Source organism: Eumetopias jubatus, unplaced genomic scaffold, assembly GCF_037043125.1.
Source record: "Eumetopias jubatus isolate StellerSeaLion01/CBP00866 unplaced genomic scaffold, mEumJub1_p1.0 scaffold_1, whole genome shotgun sequence".
NCBI classification, from domain to species: Eukaryota; Metazoa; Chordata; class Mammalia; order Carnivora; family Otariidae; genus Eumetopias; species Eumetopias jubatus.
Window position 1 is genome coordinate 112,316,000 of NW_028274807.1, and position 23,222 is coordinate 112,339,221.

Here is a 23,222-nt window from a genome sequence, read left to right on the forward strand (position 1 = left end):
GTTTCTTTACTATAAAGTTACTATTTTCCCCTTTATAATTAATGAAGATCTTGCAGGGAGCAAAGTAAATTTTCTTTAAATAAAGCAGTACTAAAATGAGACATGTTTTTAAATATATAAAAAAATGGACATTGCTGCCAGGTGTCCATCGACAGATAAATGGATAAAGAAGATGTGATATATATATATATATATATATATATATATATATATATATATATATAATGGAATATTGCTGAGCCATCAAAAAAGAATGAAATCTTGCCAGTAGCAGTGATGTGGATGGAACTAAGGGGTATTATGCTAAGCGAGATAAGTTAGTCAGAGAAAGACAGATATCCTATGATTTCACTCGTGTGGAATTTAAGAAACAAAACAGATGAACATAGGGGAAGGGAAGGAAAAATAAAATGGGATGAAATCAGAGGAGACAAACCATAAGAGACTCTTAACTATAGGAAACAAACTGAGGGTGGCTGAAGGAGAGGAGGGTGGGGTAAGTGGTAACTGGGTGATGGGCATTAAGGAGGACACTTGATGTAATGAGCACTGGGTGTTATATGCAACTGATGAATCACTAAACTCTACCTCTGAAACTAATAAAACGCTGTATGTTAATGAATTGATTTTAAATAAAAAAGAAAACTAAAAAATGGAAAAACAGAAATGAATTAAGAATAATTAAAACAACTAATATTTAAAAATGAGAATACATTTAAACCGTATGACATATAGAGTAGTCACCCCACTTATCCATAGGGGATATGTTCCAAGATCCCCAGTGGATGCTTGAAACCGTGGATAGTGCTGAACCTATATATACTATTTTTTTCCTGTACATACATACCTATGATAAAGTCTCATTTATAAATTAGGCACAGTAAAAGATTAACAACAATAACAAAACAGAATAATTTTAATAATATACTGTAATAAAAGTTACATGAATGTGGTCTCTCTCTCTCTCAAAACATCTCATCCTGATCCTTCAGGATATAGTGATCCTTCTTGTTCTTGTTATGGTGTGAGATGATAAGACGCCGACATGATAAGATGAAATGAAGTGAATGACGTAGGCATTGTGACACAGCATTAAGCTACTATTGATCTGAGGAACACCTGCCCCTGGACTACATTGACCATGGGTAACTGAAGCCGTGGATAAGGGGGGACCACTGTATTGTTTATAATGGTCTTAAAATTTCTTTTTCTATAGAGACCAAGTCTGGCTGAAAGAAATAAATTGGTGATAAGTGGAAAAAAAAAAGAAAAAAACAATGATTCATAACAATGTACGTGAAAGTACTGAAGAAAAAGTTTACTTTGGAATGGCTATAAGCATAAAAAAAAAAGACTGAAAACATACACTTTCATGTATTTGTGGCGGAAACTGTTACTTTGTTTCATATGAAAAGATCAACAGACACATGACTGACTCTAACACAATTATTATTGATTTACATAAGTCCTTCATATCACCACCAGGACTTTATAAAACTGTATTCTCCACCCCCACCCCCAAAATCTGTGACCAGATGTTGTCCTTGATGGTTCTTCAAAGATTGCTATTAAGATTCATTGAAATGTTTTCAACCATTGGCTTCCCATCAATCCCTTTAACATGGTGCTGATATCATTCTTAATGAATCAGCGGACATGAGGGCATAGGTGTAGAGAAAGTAAAAAATTATTTTAAAATAATAAATTAAAAATTAAATTTTTTAAATAAAATAAATTTTTAAAATGAAATAAAACAAGGTAAAATAAAAAATTAAAATAATGCCAATCTATCTGGATTTTGTGAACCCTTGAAGAGATGGTCAAAAGGAGAATAATCTGGAACTGAAGAAAGGCAAAATTGACAAACAATTGTACAGATTAAATCCTGGTAAAGATGAACACTAACATCAGGAGAAAAGTTTGAAAATACAGTTGTGGCAGATGCTGGGTGAGTAGCTTTTGGCCAGTCTTAAGTAAAGTCAAAGCACACTATCAATGAGCTGAACTTGGACTCAAAATTGTTTAATAAGAGGCTGAAAAAGAAGACACAATTGTGAATACAATGATATATTTCTTTATTTTCACATATACTCTAGCTAAAAGAGAAAAAGTACACCAATAAAAAAAACAGAAACAAGGCTTTGGCTGAAAAACATGCATCCAACAAATTATGTTAATGGCCAGACAAGAAGACAACTAACTTTGTAAATTTCTACTTCATTGATTCAGGGAGAAACCACAGCATGAGTTTTAAAAGTAACAGAAAAGTAAAATTTGAAATCTTACTGTGGGAAAACATTAACCTCTTTCTCAAAGAAAACTATTCAAGAAGAAGGAGGAGAAGGAGGAGAAGAGACCTAATTGAGAAATCTGGAAAAATCAAGAAGACTAAATTTGGGACCACTTGGAGTGACATTCTTTCAAACATACCCACCAAATGTTTCTTTGTGTTTCTGGGGTGAAAAAGATTGTCACTTCTCTAACAACACTGATTTGATGTTCCTTGGAATAAAAGTCAGTGTCTACTTCTAAAAACATATGCCTTCTTTGAGAAAATTCTTAAGTTTTGTAGCTTTTTTTTTTTTACATTCTGGATGCAGGTCATAAAGTACCAAACTAATAATACCACTTCATGGTAACATAAGCAGCCTGAAAGCATCTGCAACCAATGTACATATTTGATATGAAAATCCTTTATTTACATTTTTACTAGACATTCAGTTGTTTCAGTCTTCCATGGCATTGTGGTATTTTTCAAATGATAACTTCAAGTCAATGATTTTTTCTTTCGACTGCAATAAAGAAGATATGGCAAGAAAAATGCTGCAGTGCCATCTTCTGGGAGGACATTCAGGAAATCCCTCAGTTCTAGCTCCACCGCAACAACTGACAACGTTTCTGTTGGTAGGACAGTATCTGAGTTAGAACTGCAAGCCTGTCTTTCATTCAATTTTCTTATCATTCAACCAATTGGAAGCGAGGTCAGGCAACAAAATGTTATAACTACAACAGGAAGAAAAAAAAGATTGGTCTTTTAAATCCACAGACTACTTCTTCATTCTTTCTAAAATGCTCTGAATTTTATTTTATATTAGATCCATGCAATTTTGATTTACTGCTTCATTGCATTATTTTTCAATATGCTTTTATTAGCCTCTAAAGAAAACTAAAATAATTTGGACACTGTCTTTAATGTTAGGGCTACACTGCAGCTAATTTATAAAGATTGCTGGGACAGGAGACACTACTAATTGATGGATGACATTTTCCTAAATCAGTTCCTCTCTACTATGAGATTTCATGGCCATTTTTTTCAAACTGTAAAATAAGGTACTCTCGTGTACATCCTCAATTACTAAGGGATTTAGGAAACATTTTTATAATTTTAATGATTCCACTGCTTCTTGATACATACATGCTGCCCTCTGCTGGGAAGAGAGGGGGTGACACTTAAGAACAGTGTTGGCAATAAACACCAGCGCCATTCCCTGTGTGATCCTCACCTGCCCACCACTTACTCTATCTGCAGAGTGACCAAAATATAAAATCTCTTGCTCAGATGTGTGTGCATCCATCCAAAGTCATCTCTCTAATATTCAGCAACCTAAAGCATCCCTTACACAAAACATGCCCATGTTGCTAAAAAGTTAATGAATGGGTCAGCCGTGATGTATGAGAAAGATCCCGAACTCTGGAATCAGACAGATTCTGTGACTTTAAGAAAGTCACTTAAGAGTCCCAGTTTCTTCAACTATAATGAGGGGGTACCAACTGCTAGCTTCTAGAGTCCTTTGAGAATTAAATAAAATACAATGATGCATATCTAAAATATTAATAGAAACAATAAACAATGACTACTAAATAGTTTGCAAAACTCGTATGAAAAACATGAATTATCAATACTTCCCTATCAAACCAGTTTATTCTTAGCCTAAATGTGGAGTCTATAAATAGTATCATAAGTTTAAAAAAACTGAGTTGGGGGCCAGTATTGAGGTTATAGAGGCAACAAAAATCTTGCCACTGCCCAATCCTCCTCTTCTGCCAACCAGTGAGGGGCTAATATAGGTTATAACTCCAAGAATAAGGTCAATATCTTAAATCTGTAGAGGAATTTAAATCCTCCAGTGTGTCTAGAAAATATTCATCAGATGATAAAAATAGTTATGTCTGGCTGATGGGATTTTAAATGACTTTCCAAACTTCATTTTTGTAATTTACTACAGTAGTAACATTTTTAATAATAAACACAGTCCATTACCACAAAAACAGTAACAAATATTTCCTGGAAACAAGCCAATCACTAGCCCCAGTTTCAATGGCTCTGCATTCGTGCAATGGTTCTCAACCAGCATGATTTTGCTCCCCAGGGACATCTGGAAATGTCTGGAGACATTTTTGTTCATCATAACTGGGGGAGTGCTGCTGGTATTTAGCGGCAAGGAATGCTGCTAAACATCCTAAAATGCATATACACAAAAGAATTATCAGTCCAAAATGTAAATAGTGCCAAGGCTGAGAAATGCTGTATTAGAGAGATAAGAAACCCAAGTTCCTAAGCATATTACATAGATTCCCAACCTCCATCTCCAATCTTGCCATCTTACGATTTTGCCTAACGTTTATTCTAGAGTCAATTCTGAACTTCTCATTAGTCTCAGGATACTAAAACATTGACCTGCTTCTGGTCACTCAGTAACCAGGTCTCCAGACTCTAGTCCTCGTCTCCTCTCAGTGCACTACAACTCCCTTGAAAATGGACCTGAAATTATTCAGGTGTCTTCCCTTCAAATCAATAAATAGAGAATGCTTCCTATGGACAGGCATATTGCTGGTAAGGTGGGCACAACAGGAAAAATGAGTAAAATGCTATACCAGCTCTTGAGGTTTTGGAGTCTAGTAAACATAAATCTCACCCAGCACTTAGTCTAATGAGCCACACACATCACACACATACATACATACATGCATATGTCTATGCACATGCACTGACATAGTTTGATGATACAGAAAAATGGAACATTTGGAGGAATGATTATGGGTAGGTTACGGGTAGAGAGGACATGGATATGGATGAGGAAAGGATGAAGTCCTTTGACTGAGATAATGGTGCTACTGAGGTATGAAGATGTGGGATAGCTGTTCTGCAAAGCGATCCACCCACACAAATAATCGGCTCCAAGTTATGTGACAAACGTGACGCAAGGGGGACAAGGACATAAAATATCTGACATTTCCACCTTCTGAAAAGCAAAAATTCACTCAGGGAGATGAGTAGGACAAAAAGTTAGTATCAAATCACAACATCTTCCCAGTCACAAGCATGCAACTTTACTTAAATGGGCATCTTCAGAAAAACACCCTCCTATGGCCACTGGCTCCGCCTAACACTTTAAAAACCAATCACGTCAGCTGGAAAACACAATTCCAGCACTGTCAATTTCTAATCTTTTATGCACAATGAGATCAATATAACCACACCCTTGGTCATCAGGCCAACAATTATCTAGTGATATTAACACATAAGACTAGAGAAATTGATAACCAAATTATAAGTGACTACAAATTATGCAAATTCAAACAATACCTATGCTGCAAAACACTGCATAATTTATAGTCAACTTTTATTTATTTTTTTAAATGTTTTATTTATTTATTCATGAGAGTCAGAGAGAGAGAGAGAGAGAGAGAGAGAGAGAGAGGCAGAGGCAGAGGGAGAAGCAGGCTCCCCGCCTAACAGGGAGCCCGATGCGGGACTCCATCCCAGGACCCTGGGATCATGACCTGAGCCAAAGGCAGACGCTTAACCATCTGAGCCACCCAGGTGCCCTGATAGTCAACTTTTAAATCCTTGAGAACCTTGTTATTCCTCAATACTGGCTTACAATTATAATTAATAATAATAATAATCTTAATTTTCTATATGAAATAAATTAAGCACTCAGATCATCAATAAAAAATGCAATTGGCTATTCAAGTTTTTAAAATACTGAGGTTGTGAGTTTCTATGACTATGATCATTTGCTAAGTGTTTGAAAAGATTGACTTAAAAGAATCAGCTCCATGGGCTAGAAGAGATAAATGAATATCCAACATGATGGGGGAGCATATCAATGCGGAAATAAACCCTTAAGATGATTCTCCTAAGACCCTCTTCACCTCATTTGAGAACCTCATGAAAAAAACAGAGAAAGCAAGCCTTTAGCAAATTATGGAAACGAAAATTAGGACTCAAATTTATAATCAAGCAAAAATGATCATTTTACCTTTTAATGATGACAGGTAAAGCTGACCTTTCTCTCCACCACATTTTATTCTGTGACAAAGTTCAGGCAGCAGTTTTTTCCACCACAAAGTCTATCTTAGGAAAAAATGAATACATTTTAAGTTTGATGCATTTTACATTCAAATTTCCAACGAGAGTAAGATTGTGCAGGAAAGCACAGGGCAAAAATACATCATGTTGGTTAAGGTGCCACACTTTGTGTTACAACAGAAGTTATATCAGCAGCCAGTCTTCTGTTTAAACTATACCATAAATCAGGTTTGTAACTTGAAAATCTAATGATATGTATGCTGTGCATATGTACTTTGTTATTCTCAAGAAGAAACACAGACATGTCCTGTTATCATCTTAGGTAACAAGAAGGAAGGGAGGAAGGGAGGGAAGGTGGGAGGGAGGGAGGAGTACTAAAGTTTAAAACTCTTCTAATTTCTAAGCTAAAGACCATATAGCCCAGAAAATATTTTCCCATCATCCGTTGTTTCCCAAATCTTCAGGTAATATCCTGCTTTATTTCCAAATGAGGTTTTTAATTGAAGATAACATACAATCACCACATATTTTAATAGCCTCTAACAGTACACAAAGCACGTAACATATTAAAACATATTTGCTCCTTTGCCCCATCCAGACCTGTGAGGTTGGACTGATAGAATTTGTCCCTGTTTTGCAGATAAGGCAACAAGATTATCAAATCTGATTATCACTAATCAAGCTTAAAAGACATAAGCTGAAAAAGCGTACCCGATTCTCTTCTTTCAGCTCGTGATTAGCATATGGAATGATCGCCTCTGGGCATCTTTCTAACAGTGTGTCTATACATTGTTCATACTCTTTCAAACGTGTTTGACACAGAACATGGACACTGAGGCCAGCGATAGTGTCTTCTGAGAGTGGCTCCAGGAATGGAATAATGGAAGCTATGTCAAATGAAGGACCACATATAAGAGACTATGAACAGAAAAGTGAAATGTTATGGAATGAGGCACCCAAAAAACTAAAGCACAATATATAGAATACAATTTTTTTTAAAAAGACCAAACAGCACTTGCCAAAAAAAAAAAAAAGGAAACAAAAAGATGAATGAGGTTTTAGAGCACATGCATACAATATTTATAAGTCTAAGTAGACTGAAGTATTAAATAATCTTGAAACCACCTCTAGTTTAAAGAAAAAAAATCCGTTTAATAGAAAGCAATCATTTCTAAACTAACATATTTTAGTTGCTTTGGATAGATGGCAAATTAAAACTAATGGGAATGTTTTAGGACTCTATCCTAAGGAAATAATCAACATTGTGGTCAAAGATTTATGTCCATTTCATTTCAGGAGTAATTGTGATATTGAACAACTAGGATCTATGTTAAATAAGGGATAAGTAAATTATGGTACATTCATATGGTGGAATATTATACAGCCATCAAAATTACTTTCAGAGGCTAGTTAATGAGCAAATGCTCATAACAGAATGATGAGTAAAAAATGTCAATACAAAATTATATTCAGAGCGGGATCAATTTTGTACAATCTACACAGGTACATACATGTACATATATGAAATGCCTTTGAAATTTGAAACAGAGATCAGCTCATTGGATGGAAGGACAAAGCCCACTTTTTATTTTTTCACACTTTCCTGTATCTTCCAAATGTTCTATAATAAACATGCACTACATATATAACCAAAAATTTAACATTTAAGAAAACTAAAGCAATTGTTAATAAACTAATAATTTGTATCAATACTATTTGCCACAAACTGAAAGACATAGAGTAGGTAGTATTTGAGTATTCAGAACTTTACGAGTGTTTTACTTTTAAACATTTAAACTATAAATACATTCCACAAAAAAAAAAAAAATCTCTGCTTTCCCTTTCTTCTGGATAAAGATGAGATGGTCATTTCCTGATTTTTCTTCTTCCTGTATCCTTTTTACTACAGCATCTTCTCAGACGCACAAGAGGATATGGAATGTGACCTATTCATTTACAGTCAGCTTGATTATTTTATTCCAAATATCTACCAAGGAATGGCTTGGAGTGTAAGGTTGGTCCCTTTCCTTCCTGCAAGTTTAATAGTCACCTTCATCGAAATAATTTCTGACAACAAGAGAGCAAACATGAAAATCTACCACTTGTAGGATCTCTCACATGAAAGAAAACACAGATTATTTCTATATTCCACTTTTGATTAATTTGGATAATGGGCAGGGTAGGAAGGATCAAGGCATGGGTAACCCAAACCATGGTTAAATGAAACTACTCAAAGTTTGGTACAAATTGATTACCCATGAACTTTCATTTAGTTTTATCCATATCATCAACAAGTTTAAAAATAAGAAACGCCAGACAACACATATGTCACTGAATTTAAAATGGCCCAAAGGTTACTCTTTAAATTACTCTTAATGTTACTTAGCAGAGTGCTCCTTAGCAGAGTGCTCCCTTTGTTTTCAGTATTGGAAATGGGCTCCTTTCCACACCCAACACATAGACATTTATTTCCTTCTGTGATCCCTCATTCTCAGCCAACTCTGCATGGCTGGAACCCACAGACTCTATCTTCTCCACCTACACAATCTAAGGAGTGGTGGTTGGCAAGGAAGTGGGGGAGGGGACCATGATGATTATGGCAAAAGGCAGGGCATTTACTAGTTACTGTGTTTTTCCAAATAGCAGCTTTTTGACATTAGATTTATAGATTGTTTTTATTTTAAGTTTTGCACAAATATACTATAACGGTGATTGAGGATAAGAGACAGACACTCATATCAAATCTGTGTGGTGATGGTGGGATGCGGGGCAGAGGGGAATCATACAATTTTGGAAAAGTTGTCCAGGTGATTCTGAAACTCCTATTCCTCTGGGTGAAAACAAATGAGATTTTTGTTTCTTGATGGTTATTTTTTATTTAATGACAACCCACAGATAATCTAGAAAAAGATACAATTAGGAAAATAATTTTTTTGAATTTTTATTTTTTTATTATGTTATGTTAATCTCCATACATTACATCATTAGTTTTTGATGTAGTGTTCCATGATTCATTGTTAGGAAAACAATTTTTAAAAGTATAGGTTGACTATATTTCTATCCTTAAACAGCAAAGATTCCCAGAAGAAAGTATTCTTTTTAAATACTTTAAAATGAATTTTAAAAGGTCACTCAATTATACTTTTTCAAGCAGTGATTATAAAAATTCTGTAAAGCTCTATCCGGTAAGATTAACAGCACTAGTTACAATTGTGATTTTAAATATGTAATATATCCTGGGAGGGCAAGGCCCTGCCTGGCTTATCCAATGCCACAGACCAAATTTACAGCACCTGCTTGAGGAATATTTGTTGAATTAATGTATCTGAGGCTAAGCCCTAAGGAGCCTCTGTATCATAAGGGTACTAGAGATATGAACCAACAAGAATTTTCTCCAGCAATTTTTCATGAATGTAAGTAACTCCATCTCTGGATTTATAACTCAGGCCTGTCTAAAGCCTGAGTCTAAGCAATATGGGCTTTTGAGCTTCCCTCCTTGACCCCATCCCCAACTTGAGATTTTGGTTTCTATAAGCAGTAACCACACTTATACCAGTTCCCAGGGTAAATCAGGGGTTGCAAACTCAAAAGCCTAAACAGGCCAAAACAGATTATGGAAATGAATGAAGGCAGCTGGGTATAAGGAAAATGGACACCAGACACCATATCTGGACCAGGCAGACCCAGAGATTCGAACTGTGGCAGACAGGACAACATGAGCACTGACCAAGGAGGGAAATCACTAGTTCACTCCAACTCTAAGGTCTCAGAGGCAGTGAAAGCCCAGGGTTACCAGTTCTGCTGAATTTTTCAAGAAAAAAATTGAAACTCAGAATTCTTCATTTGAAATTTCAATTTGTATATGTTGGCACTATATTGAGCAGACCAAACAAAGCAGATGTGGGGTTTATATTCAGTCCTTGGGCCACAGGACTACCTGAAATAAAATCATATCCACATCTAGCCCAGATTGGTCCCCCAAGTCAAAGGTAGACTTTATTTCTCATTTGTAGCAAAAACACTGTCATGGTCAGAATTCTTGCAGGATGATCTACATTTTCTGATCATACTTACTTTTTTTTTAAAACTCCTTCTGAGGAGCCAGATAAACTGGCTATTTTAACCTACTTTCTATAAGACAGATAGTGGTGGCCTTGGGCTAGAGGCCTAACATGAGTGAACACTAAACAAAAAATAAATGCCATCAATAAAAACACCGCTAAGCATTTGCCATACTTCCATTTCACAAAGTGTTTCCAAGCACATTCTGAAAATGAAGCAAGTCAGTCACGTGACCTGGTGAACTCACTCTCTGCAGGCAACAAAACCAGCCTTGGGGAGCCGGAACGGGAGCCGCCCGCCTCTCTGTAGTTTCAGGCAGAGGCAGGAATGTCCTCCAGAGTATGCCTAACTGTGGATTTTACCCACCCCCCAAAAAGTATACACTCTAGATTAACAGGACACCTGAGGTTTTACCAAATTTAAGTCTGATACTATATTGTAATATGCATATTCATAAAAAAAGGAGGCATTTTTATTTACCTGTAATTTTGAAAGGTCTTCTGTATAACTTTTATCCGCTAAGGAATCGGATGATATTAAGACATTAACCCATGGATAGATTAAACCATAATGACTACAGGCATTAATCTAAAATGTAAAAGAAATTTATCATAAACAAAATACAACAAAACAAGATTCTCTTCATCCATTCCAAAAAGAACAAGCAATTGCTAATCTTCTGCCTTGTCACAGAGTTAGGTACACACTTTCCTGGGAATGGGAACAGAAGTCTTTTAAAATATATGCCCCTGGAAAAGTCTCAGCCTTGCTGCTTCTCACTGAATAAAACTGCACCAAAAATGGGGGGAAAATGCACTAAATATTTCTTTATATATATTTTAAATTTTTTATTTATTTTTTTAAGGTTTTATTTATTTATTTGAGAGACAGAGAGAGAGCACATGCAGGAGTGAAGGGGGGAGCCCAGAGGGAGAGAGCAAGCCAACTGACTCCAGACTCCCCGCTGAGCACAGAGCCCAACAGAGGGCTCAATCCCAGGACCCTGAGATCATGACCTGAGCCGAAGTCAGATGTTTAACCGACTGAGCCACCCAAGTGCCCCAATAGTTCCTTACATTTTAAATTTTAAAATATTCCTAAGAAACACTTTCTAGCAAAAAAAGCAAAACTGCTTTTAAGCTAATTTTACTCAAAAAAAGTTAACAGTAATATTGGAATTTTTATTTCTACTACTTTCCTTGTTAGGCAAAATCTCTTCCATAAGTTCTCAAGACAATTCCCATAAAGCCCCCTTATTCATGAAGTCGGCAACTTTTCCAGTGAACCCACATTAGGTGTGGCATCCACGACAGGCATTAAGGGCTAGAGGGAGAAGGGGACAGGAAGTGGTAAAGCAGAGTTGTTAAGGCTCCTGCAAAGGCTACAGAATAGCTCTTGTGTGTGCAGCTGACAGGAAATGAGTCCAGTTAGAAAGTCTCCCTCCCACAAGACTTCTGCAGTTCCTCTCCCACCAGGGAGTCTGCAAATGTGTTTTTTCTTGTGTTCTACTTTGGAACTATCCCCTGAGGGAGTGCAGACATGTTTGGAGGGAAAGCCCCTCCTCTATGCTTTGTCTACTGAGGTACCACTGCAAGTAAGTAATATAGGAGCAGTAGGGGGCAGTCATTACAAAACAAAATTATTTAAAATGCAAGAAACTTTACTCATGGACAAGATTTAAGTGTATTTTTCATTCCTGCTTATAAGATATCTGTTAATATAAATTAGGTTTGATTCTAAGCCATTAAAAATCACAAGGTACACTACTATAATGTGTAGTGTACAAGTTTAATTTAATATATTATTCTATTCTCTCACCAGATCCTCTGATGTTCGCAATGGTATGGTGTCAGGGGGCTGCCTCTTGGATAATCTCCAGATGTACTGAGATGTGAGCTTAAAAAAGAGTTCCTGGAGAACCACATCTGGAAGACCTGCTACGAGCTGAGCTTCCCAAAGGTCTACCAAGAGCTGCGGGATGATATCTTCGTCCTTACCACAAAGCACCTTGAAAACAGTGAAGCCGCCATATCCCAGATAAATATATTATTGATCAAGTTATAGCTAGTCTGAGTAGCACTCCATCATGTAGGCCATGCATTTAATAATTTATCATTAGCATTAGTGCCATGGCAAAATAGATTGAAATATTTTAACAGAAAACAGATTCTAGGTTGCATGAATGGAATTTTTCTAGATACATCCTTTTAATGTGTACTTTTATATATTTGTTACGTGTCTTTTTTTTCAATAAACAAATGAAAACTCAGTCTCTTATTCTGCTTCCTGTCCCCCCACCAATTTTATCAGCCTACCCAGAACCATTGCATTTTGAAAGTGACAAACCTTAAAGAAGGAATCTGCTTCTTCAATTCCAATTTTGTTGTTCTTCTGTAAGCCCAGAACTGAAGCCACAAGCAGTCCAGGCTGAGTGTCCTTCAAGTGTGCTGCAAGCTCAGTTGGAACAATCTGTCCCTTTCTCTGTTGAATCAATAGTCGAGGTTCCAGAATGAAGCCACATACCAACTTCATCTTCAGATAAACAAGAAATTTAGGATCAAAATATACATTGTATTCATCTTGAAAATACATGCCAGTGCATTCAAGGTTCATGGGTAAACTATTAATACTCAATCTCAATTTTTCTTTAACTACAAGTTCTCACTCTAAGCGGGACATCATTGTTAACTGTCTTTGAAGAAGTTATTAATATTTAATTAAGCATCAGGATACCCCATTTTTGTAGAGAGCTTTATATTTAAGTCTACTTGTTTAAAAATAACATACCTATGGTGATTAACATAACAATAAAAAATTAAAAAAAAATAAAAATAACATACCTTAAGAATATAAAAAGAATATATCTTAAGAAAATTCATCTTTCTAAAACTGTACTCTTCAAAGCAAAGGAGACCTCAATGTTGACTCGCTCTCTTCATCTAACAAAACATGTCATTTGTACAATGATAAAACACTTCTGCTCTCTTGTTTTAGAAACTAACATCATACTGTGGGCATTTGTCCACAGGCAACAAAACAACAGAATAGGAGCACAGGATGAGAAGCCATATTGCCTGCTCGAAACCCTGGCTCAAACACTCACCAGCTAAGTGATCTTGGACAACTCATTTATCCTCTGTCTTAGTTCCCTCATCTTTATAACAGGTATAATAAAAGCATCTAACTTATAGCACTGTTGCAAGAATTAAATAAGATAGCATATACAAGGGGCTTAGAATAGACCTGGGACGTAATACGTGCTCAATTAACATTATCTTTTAATTTCCTCCCCTAATGATTAACATCTTTGGCTCATGACTCTAAATGGGCTCTCTTCGAAAGAAAAGCTACCTTTTCTTTGATATCATTCAAACGCTAATCTTCCATAACGTAATTTGTGATTTTCCCAAGTGCAGGCCATTTCCTCCACTACTAGACTCCTAAGGCTCATGGTTAACATCCCACTTGCTGTACTTGAACACACATCACTCTGTTCTGTTTCAGTGGACATACCATATCCCTCATGCTAGATCAGCCTGTCAGCTCAGGATAGAGCCTGTATATTCTTTAGTACCAAGTACTGTGCTCTAAAAGTACCTGACGCAAAGTTGAGAGGTCTTTGGATACCCATTGCTACCACTGATCATTCTTATTTTTTTTTCATTTACCAGATCCAAAGCCCAAACACTCCCACTTTGGGTCACTTCTTTTCTAACATTAAGTCTATTTTCCTTTACGACTAAGAAGAAATGAACTAGACAGAAGCCAGAAGAAAGCTAAACAACGTAGGACTACCAGGTCCTGTTTCAGCCTGCTGCTAATACCAGGCAGGGCACTGTACCTCTGGATGGCTTTTCATTTCATTTCTATGCATGTCAAGATCCCCCATTTTCAGAGCCATTGCTGCTTTGGTCAATGTCACTAAGATTGATGAAAACCCAGAAGTATCCAGCTTGCTTAGATAGCTCATGGCAGTTAAAGGATTAATATTCTTCATAGAAGGACTACAGAGAATATGGGGCAGTTGCTTTGGCTCAGCCACGTGGAACATCTGGACCACTTTTGCTGCTAATTCCTTTAGTGAACATGAATAAGAAATAAAAGGTCAGTTAACCAACAGAATGCAACAAAATCAGCAAAAATGAAAAAAAGAGATATAAAAGATATAAACTTCCAAATGAGACAAAAGTATAAGTATGACGTTTAGGTTAAAAAAGACAGAGTTCACGGTGATAATGTGGGAGACCTGAGATGACCTGAAGTGATCTCTTTGCTGAGGTATAATGAAGAAAAAACAGTGAAAATATGTACTGAGTTGTGGCTAGCATTTCTCATTTTAACAAGAGTTCAAAAGAAGACATTAAAGATTTGATTAAATTACACTTAAAAGTCCATTTAAAAATAACAGCTTAGGACAAAATATACTTAATGAGGTAATGTATACAAAAAAATTTCTTTTCTCTCAAAATCTTAAAACATTTGGTCTCCCAATGTCCAGCTTTGCATATTTGCACTCAATTCTTTTTAAAAATACATAGGGGCTAAAAATAAGGCTTAGCAATGTCTCAAGGTCGCTGGGTCAGGACTTCGTAAGTGAAGCTTTGGACACTTGGAATTTGGGAGAACTAGGGTTGTGCAAAGGGCTGCGGATGAGAAGGAAGGGAAGGCCCTGGGGTGGTATGTGTGTCATTCTTCTAAAGATATGCTCCTGTCACACTGGGCAGGTCACTCAACCACAATGGACCACATTCTTCTATCTATATAATGAGAAAGTAGGAGAAGGTGATTGATTATAAGTTATTTTCCAAGCTATAATTCTAGGATTATTAATGAAGAAAAGGACACATTCATTACCTTCTTAGGAAAAGAAGAAAATAATTCCAAAGAAAAATATTTGGAACCTGACTTCTAAAACAGTATCACATGAAATAAATCGCTAACATGAAAAGTTACGAAGGTTGATATAAGTAAATAGAAAACTATATTAACTTCACTTAATTCTTCATCCAGGTTTTCATAAAGTGAATGATTAATGTAAAAGATTAATCCCCTCTCGTATTTCTGCAATCCATCCTCTAGTACCCAGTCCGCTCGGGTTAGAACTTCGGCCATAGACAAACCAGACATCTTATAGTATGGCAAGGCAAGGTGGGAATGCTGGGTGTCAAGCCTAAAGGGAAGGAAGTAAAAAAACCTCAAATTTGTCATTTTTAAGCCTGGATGCCTAACGCATTTGATAATAAAACAGATAATGCTTTCCGGATGACATAAATCTCAAAATACTCCTACTTCCATTAGTAGTTGGAACAAGTTCTAAGTTTTATTCTGTAAAGTCATTCTAATTAATACAGTTTCTTTTTGTCTGCTCATAACAAAAATAGAAAAATAATTCATTAAGTGAATTTTAGGATTTTTAATGTGGCTCTAAAATAATGGTGTTAATAGGCACGAAAAGTCTGTTTTATTAATTTATAATCATTCCCGTGGGTCGAGTAAGCCTTTGAAATAATCATACACAAAAAAATCTATAAAGGCCATCTCAAAAAGTAAAACCACTATTCATCCCAGTCCTTTTCTGAAATCATAAAAGCACTGACTACTAAGATTAAAGTCACAGGGGCGCGTGGGTGGCTCAGTTGGTTAGGCGACTGCCTTCGGCTCAGGTCATGATCCTGGAGTCCCTGGATGGAGTCCCGCATCCTGTTCCCTGCTCGGCAGGGAGTCTGCTTCTCCCTCTGACCCTCCCCCCTCTCATACTCTCTCTCTCTATCTCATTCTCTCTCTCAAATAAATAAATAAAAATCTTAAAAAAAAATAAAAGAAATAAAAAAAAAAGATTAAAGTCACAGACCGACCAAACGGTATCTCCCTCTGAAGGCAAACAGGCAATAAACTAGTAATAACGGCTGTCTCTGGGATTTTCATGGTCATGAGCAGGCCTAGAAGGCCTGAAAGAAATTTAATTCCTAAATTAAGTGGAGGGAGACTCATGAACTGGAGAGTCATTGTTCATCTAATAAATTGTAACTCCTTTTGAAGGTAGGAAACCGTCATGTTCATCTTTGTGACTCTAAGCTTAGCACAGTACCTGGCACACAGTATGTGCTCAACAAATGCTGACGGAATAAATGAATAAATGAATCTCCTCCCCTCATTCATTCCCCCATTCATCAGGTAGCTACCAGAGATGGAAAAGCTAGTACCTACACCCAAAGCTCAAGATGGCTTCTCTAACAAGTTTCTAAGAAGCATCACCAACCTGCTGTAGCAGTCTCCAAGATGCCCACAGCTTTCTTTAAATGCTTCCAAAAGCTCTGTTTTTTCTCCAGGTTCCAACTGACTGGCATCCATCAAGGCAGCCCTCACTAACAGATGAGCCTCGCTAAGAAGGTGGATGCAGCTCTGGGTTTTTGCAGTCTTGTAGGTATTACTGTAGTCTACCTGAAACAAAAAAGGCCAGCAGCTAATATTGCTGCAGAAACACACCCAAAAGTTTCCTGGTTCTTAAGAATATCTATATATTTTGTTAGTAGAGTTCATATTTATACACATTAAATCCTAAAAAACTAAAAAGTGGTTATTTATCATTCTGATAGGTCCTATCATTCTGATAGGACCTATCATTCTGATAGGTTCTTTTCCCCCACAATCCATGAGCCAGCTTAATACATACATGACTGTAAACATTCCCTTGTTAAACAGTGCTAAGCACTAGAGAAGGTACAAATAACACTGTAATACTAATAACACTGTTAACTTAGCAATAATTTGTTCATAGTTCAATAAGGCTAACAAACATATGTGAAACAGTTAACTTTTTTCAGTTCTGTGATTTAAATCTTAAATTCAGACTGACTATGCTTCCTTTATTATGCTTCCAGTCAGTAAATTTAGGTTCTACTTGGCCTATTTCTATAACCCACAGTGAGCTTATTAAAATTATCACTAGCTAATCTGAGTCCATCAGCATTTTCAGATTCCAGCAAGCGAATCATCTACATTAAGTTTTAAGACTTTCAATTAAGCAAGATTAAAAGGACAGGGCAAAGCCAATATAATTATCAGCATTAAAATGCCAGGGACAAATCAGGCAAAACCTTGACCTGATGATCAAAATTAACATCACCAATGAGGGGCACAGATATCATGTGCCTCCTGATGTAACACCCTGAAAAAGACACAACGTCACCTATGTAATGTTCTGGCTGAGAATGAGCATACATAACCTGAATCTAAACAAGAAGAAAATAAATAATAAAAAATTTTAAAAGGTGGAGGGGCAAAAATTTATTTTCAAAAATGTCTATGCCATAAAAAATAAAGGCTATGAAGTTATTCTGGATTAAAGGAGGCCAAAGAGACATCATAATTAAATGCCCTACCTGATGTTAGACTGGCCCCTGTACTGGAGAAGGGAGATACTAGTAGGTCATAACTGAGTCAACTGCAACATTGGAATATGTGTCCTGTTAAATTTATTAAGCATTTGTCGGTACTTCAGTGATGTAAACAAGTACCCGGATTCTTAGGAAACATACAGTGAGGTATTTAGGGGCATTAGGCTCTGAAGCATGAAAATTACCTTCCAATGGATCGTGGCATGTGGGCTGGGGCGGGGGGGGGGGGGGGTGGGGGGGGAGGGTGTGTGTGTGTGTGTGTGTGTGTGTGTGTTTAGAAAGTGCAAAAGCACAAAAAAAGAGAGAGAAAGAGAGAAGCAAAAGGGGTAAAATGTTGACTATGGGTGAATCTGTGTGGAGAATATAACAGGGTTTTATTTCTACTATTCTTATCCTTGCAACTTCTCTGTAAGTTTTAAATTATTTCAAAATAAAGAGTTAAAAAAATTGCAAGTAATGAATTGGCAGCTGTCACTCTTAAAAAAGGAAGAAGGGTGCCCCCCTCTGGGCCACTACCCAACAGACAATGCTGCAGGTGCGCAGGCCCTAAGACAATCTGCTAATATTTCATAGAGTGAGATGGGGATAAATGATCTAAGATTTCTTTCAGCTCCATTTCCTGGTTCTCTTTGCTAGGGTTCAAAGTAAAGGTCAAAGGCTATTTATGCTTAGACTGGTTAATCTGTCCTCTTTGGAGGGTGGGTATGAATAAGGAAGTCTTATTTTAGTGAACGGAATTTCTACTGGCTCCTCAAATGTCAGGAGCTCTGAAAACGAGAAGGTGACTAAAGATCCACACTCTACTGCCAGACGGAGCTTGAAAGTTGGTTGGCTGTGGCACTCTGAATGTGCGATCATTAGAATCAATATGGGGGCATTGCTTTGACTCTAAATTTCTACAAATAAGAATTGGAAGTCTGAAAGGAGTACCATTTCTTTGTACAGTTGCACTGGTGAGATCGTATCCACAATATACAAATTCCACCCAGCCTCAGCTACAGGAGGTGTTTTAAGCTTACCACTGGTTCCTTTTCTAGAACTAAAAGCAAAACAAAAGATAAGAATTACAGGATAAGACACAGAATTAATAAATGGCAATCTTAAATGGTAAATATTGGACACCTATAAAGATTTATGCAATCATTTTCATTTAGTATTTTCTTCAGTGATTATCTGTACAGTGGATTTTTATACAACATTAGTTCACAATGCTACATAGGCCTACAGCATTTAAAATTCAACAGCTCTCATGTACTGACAAACCAATTGCTTCCAATTTATTCCACAAGAATTCTTAAATGGGCAAAATGCTCAAAGAACAGGCAAGACCCCTCAAAAGGAAGAAAGACTTGGCTGTGAGAGTGTCTGTGCCCAGTATCTCTCGTGCACATGGCCTGCAGGAGTCCAGCACGCCTATGTCACCAATCTAAGCAGAAGCTGCAACAGAACACGAGGCAAAACACTCAGGGTTGCTGGGAAAACACGCAAGACACATATAACCATGGGTTCAAGCACTCTCTTATCTCTTGCTTTCAATATGTGATGCATTTTCTTTAGTATACAATCTTTTAAAATGTAGACCTCTGACCAAAGAAACTTTCAAATAGGTTAGGATTTTTTTTTAAATCACTTAAAAATAGAATTTTTTAAAATGTCCAATTACAATAAAATGTCAATAATTTGCAAGATTGCAAATTGTTCTTCCTCTTGCCAGAAAGCTTTTAGAATCAGTCAGTCTCAGGCCATCCCGTGCATGCTCTGAGTGACCAGTTACCCAAATCAACCTCTGATTATTCCTGTTGGTGGGACAAAGCACAGGCACAAAAAATTTAAAAAAGCAAAAACTTATGTTAAAAATAAAAACCAGTTTGACTAGAAATACAGCTCTTCCTTGACCTACGGTGAGGCTACCTCCCAATAAACCCACGAAAAATTGAAAATACCATAAATCAGATACACCTAACCTCTCAAACATCAGAGCTTAGCCGAGCCTACCTTAAACTTGCTCAGAACACTTACAGTAGCAATCATCTAACACAAAGCCTATTTTATAATAAAGTGTTGAATATCTGACGTAATCTATTGACTACTGTACAGAGTGAAAAACAGAATGATTGTATGGGTACAGTATGGATGTAAATGTATTGGTTGTTCACCCTCACGATCACATGGCTGCCACTGCGTAGCATCACCAAAAAATACCATACCACATGTGGTATGACAAATTCAAAATCCGAAGTACAGTTTCTAGTGAATGGGTACTGCCTTCAACACCGTTGTAAAATCAAAAACTTGTAAGTCAAACTAACATAAGTATGGGACCATCTGTACACTAGCTGCTTCTCTTCCGCAGACGGATTTCTTTCCTGATTAAATTATTCATAGGAGAACATACAAATCATCATCATCATTATCATTTAATTCCTACTCATAAGTTCACAGAACAGAAAATGTTGAACAAAAGCATAACTAGTCTGGAACTAAGTGTTCTATCCCAAACAACGTAAAAGCAGAAAATCCGAGAGAGTCACCCAGAGATCAGTGTTATCAAAATGCAATTTTATTTTAAGATCGATCAGCACATATCTATATATCATGAATGTACTTCAAGGTAAGAAATGCATTATTAATGTCTTTTGAATTGAAATACCAGAAAATAATACTTGGATAAAAACATAACCACTGAAAGGTCAAAGAAAAAAAGAAAAAAGTGGTAAAGAGCCTTGTAGTTTGGATTAACATTAGAGGCTCTGTCTTTCCTATTAATTACACTTTAACTTCTCTAAAATTACACAGATTTTTATTGGAACTACTTTATAATCCATTTTCTTCTAAAATTCCAAGGTTAATATAAAGGATAGTATGGAGACCACTAGAACCTTCTTTTCCTTCTCTGGGAAAAAAAAAAAAAACAACATAGACAAACCATCTAATCATTCAAAGTTTTGTTTTGATTTTTAAAAAGATAAACTAGGACACGCACAAAATATACCAGTAACAGTTCTTTCCAGAAACGTTGGCAGGAATGTGTGGAAGTGTGGGGATGCTTACAGAAGCCTCTTGGGTGATTCTCTTCTCTCTGGAATGGCCTCAGGGTCTGCCTTGGTCAAAAGTATCAGGTGGTTTTTAAAGTGACAAATGGCTTTCAAGCCTATGAAAAGCTGTATTCTTAAAGCACAGACATCCATACTGACAGGTGGGCAAGCCTAGTAAAGGAAAAATCACAAATTTAACCAAGGAATAAATGTACATGAACTTTAACCTTCAAAAACCAGTCTGTTTATTTGTCCTGCTCCCCTGTCCACCCCCCTCCAAAAAAAAATCTGAATTCCTAACCTTATTAGAGCAGGAGGTTTTCCTGTCTAAAGTTATGTAACCAACTACCTGTTACATATGTGCCTGCCGAAGAGCTACTCAGTATTTGCTGACTGAGTGAATGCAGATAGCAGGTGCACTTGAGCCCCTTGCAGCTGTGGGAACTCCTGTGTGGCTTAGAGAGTGGCTCTCGGAGCACACCTGTGGGCTGGTAACCTGCACCTAGAGAAATCCCCACTAACAGTGGGCTGGCTCAGGGATATGGCCCAATGTGGTTTCTAGGAAAAATCAGACACTATAAAAGGTCATTCTATGGCACAGAGAGAACATAAATCGTTTCTTAGTGGATGGGTGTACAGGGAAGAGAAATGCTTGCATGTTCAGATGGCCCGACTGTTAGCTCCTTAGGTGGAAACATTGCCTGGAATGGATGACTGGCTGGGTATGTCAGGTAAAGGGGAGGAAATCCTGGCCGAGGAGCCAGGCTCCTGTCCCTGTAAGGGAGCACTAATCAAGTATAATGGATAAGGTAAGAGAAGAGCTGTTCCTGAGAGCTCACAAAATGATACTGTCAGGCCTCTCTTCCATTAACACTATTTGGGTTCTGAGGTCATCTTCACTGTCCTTTTGTGCAAAGCGATTGGGGCAACATCTCCATCTATTTTTTCATTCCTAAGAATAGATAAGATGGCCTTAGCTAGTGCTGAGGAGACAGAATCTCAGAGGAAAGGGAGGTAAGATGTACACTTTGGACCACATTCTGAGGTTGTAAAATCTTTCTCAGACGCCATGGCTCCCAAAGTCTGAGTCGGCAAGAGGGCTAAACGTGTGCTGGTTCAGGTTGTAGCTAGGATTTCAGAATGGTAGAGTCCCAGGAAAGGGGGAGCCATGAAGTGTGATCATCACTGTCCTTCCCTTTGCCACCTTCAAGAGGACTGGCCTCAAGGGCAGCATCCCCCACCAGCTAGCTGCCCATCTCTCTTCTTATCTCCCTCCCTCTCTTCCTTGTTCCTTCCCTCTGGTTTTAGGAGACTCTGAGAAGACCTACAACATGATTTAATTTCAAATGCAGATTGAACCTACCTCAATCTATTATGTATCCCTCACTGCAGCATCACCACCTATGTAAGCCTATGTCTTTCTGAGGTTTGAAAAACAGAAAACAAAAAAGCAAAGCAAGGTGTGGGGAGAAGGAGAGAGGGACAAAGAATCTGTTGGCTTTCCATTTTTACTAGGGAAATAACCTTTATTTCTAAAATACGCTCTTGAAAAGTCTATGTGTGGGGGTGCCTAGGTGGCTCAGTCATTAAGCGTCTGCCTTCGGCTCAGGTCATGATCCCAGGGTCCTGGGATCGAGCCCCGCATCAGGCTCCCTGCTCCAAGGGAAGCCTGCTTCTCCCTCTCCCACTCCCCCTGCTTGTGTTCCCTTTCTCGCTGTGTCTCTCTCTTTCAAATAAATAAAATCTTAAAAAAAAAAAAGGCTATGTGTGTATCTTAAACACAGATAGAAAGGCATGGGGAAGCTGTAAGTTGGGTTTCTTAAGAGGCTGAAGGTAGGCAGTATGCCTGGTCGGCAACAGAAAGCTACAGGCAGGCCATTGCATGAGTTACTGAGAACTCAGATCACGGAAAACACTATCACATGTCACAACTTGGGTGATGGTGATAGTGGAAGAGGACTTCAGACACATTAAGCACTACAAAGTGCTGGCTTATTAACATAACCATCAGTAGTGAACACTTACTTTTCCAGGAAAAGGTGTTCCAGGTGCCAGACAGACATAAACTAACTTATAAAATATAGGCCATCATGGGGCGCCTGGGTGGCTCCGTCAGTTAAGTGTCTGCCTTTGGCTCAGGTCATGAACCCAGGGCCCTGGGATCGAGCCCCACTTCTCCCTCTCTCTGCCTCTGCCCCGATCATGTGCTCTCTCTCTCTCACTCACTCACTGTCTCTCAAATAAATAAACAAAATCTTTACCAAAAAAAAAAAATATAGGCCATTATAATCTGGGAGTTTCCTGCAGCATGTAACTTTATATCAAACATCCATTCAAGTAGTTTATACCTGAGAAGTGGAATAGCATATGATGAATATCACACAAAGAATCGGTATATTTCTGAGAACAGAA

The 23,222-nt window shown here is 37.4% G+C and overlaps 2 protein-coding genes across 9 annotated transcripts in view; one reads left to right on the forward strand and one right to left on the reverse strand.

Annotated features, from left to right (window-relative positions):
* LOC114208972 (ceruloplasmin) overlaps positions 1–12,624 on the forward strand; it is a 57,834-nt gene extending 45,210 nt beyond the window's left edge. For 2 of the 4 annotated variants that reach the window (XR_003609202.2, XM_028103031.2), the window contains 2 exons: positions 8,226–8,330; positions 12,200–12,284. Coding sequence is in view for 3 of the 4 variants with exons in the window: in XM_028103031.2 (XP_027958832.1) it covers positions 8,226–8,329 (104 nt within the window). In the remaining variant the exon portion in view is untranslated. Of the gene's footprint in view, positions 1–1,216; positions 2,538–8,225; positions 8,331–12,199 lie in introns of those variants that run through there. The other 2 variants (XM_028103034.2, XM_028103032.2) reach the window with 2 other exon arrangements.
* HPS3 (HPS3 biogenesis of lysosomal organelles complex 2 subunit 1) overlaps positions 2,678–23,222 on the reverse strand; it is a 38,025-nt gene continuing 17,480 nt past the window's right edge. Inside the window, exons 7-17 of one of the 5 annotated variants that reach the window (XM_028103035.2) lie at positions 20,827–20,981; positions 18,706–18,814; positions 16,638–16,819; positions 15,368–15,548; positions 14,220–14,453; positions 12,725–12,910; positions 12,197–12,385; positions 10,859–10,966; positions 7,028–7,234; positions 6,267–6,357; positions 2,678–2,898 (exon numbers count right to left, since the gene is read on the reverse strand). In XM_028103035.2, the coding sequence (XP_027958836.1) occupies positions 2,768–2,898; positions 6,267–6,357; positions 7,028–7,234; positions 10,859–10,966; positions 12,197–12,385; positions 12,725–12,910; positions 14,220–14,453; positions 15,368–15,548; positions 16,638–16,819; positions 18,706–18,814; positions 20,827–20,981 (1,773 nt within the window). In that variant the 3' untranslated portion in view covers positions 2,678–2,767. The other 4 variants (XR_003609204.2, XM_028103036.2, XR_003609205.2 and 1 more) reach the window with 4 other exon arrangements.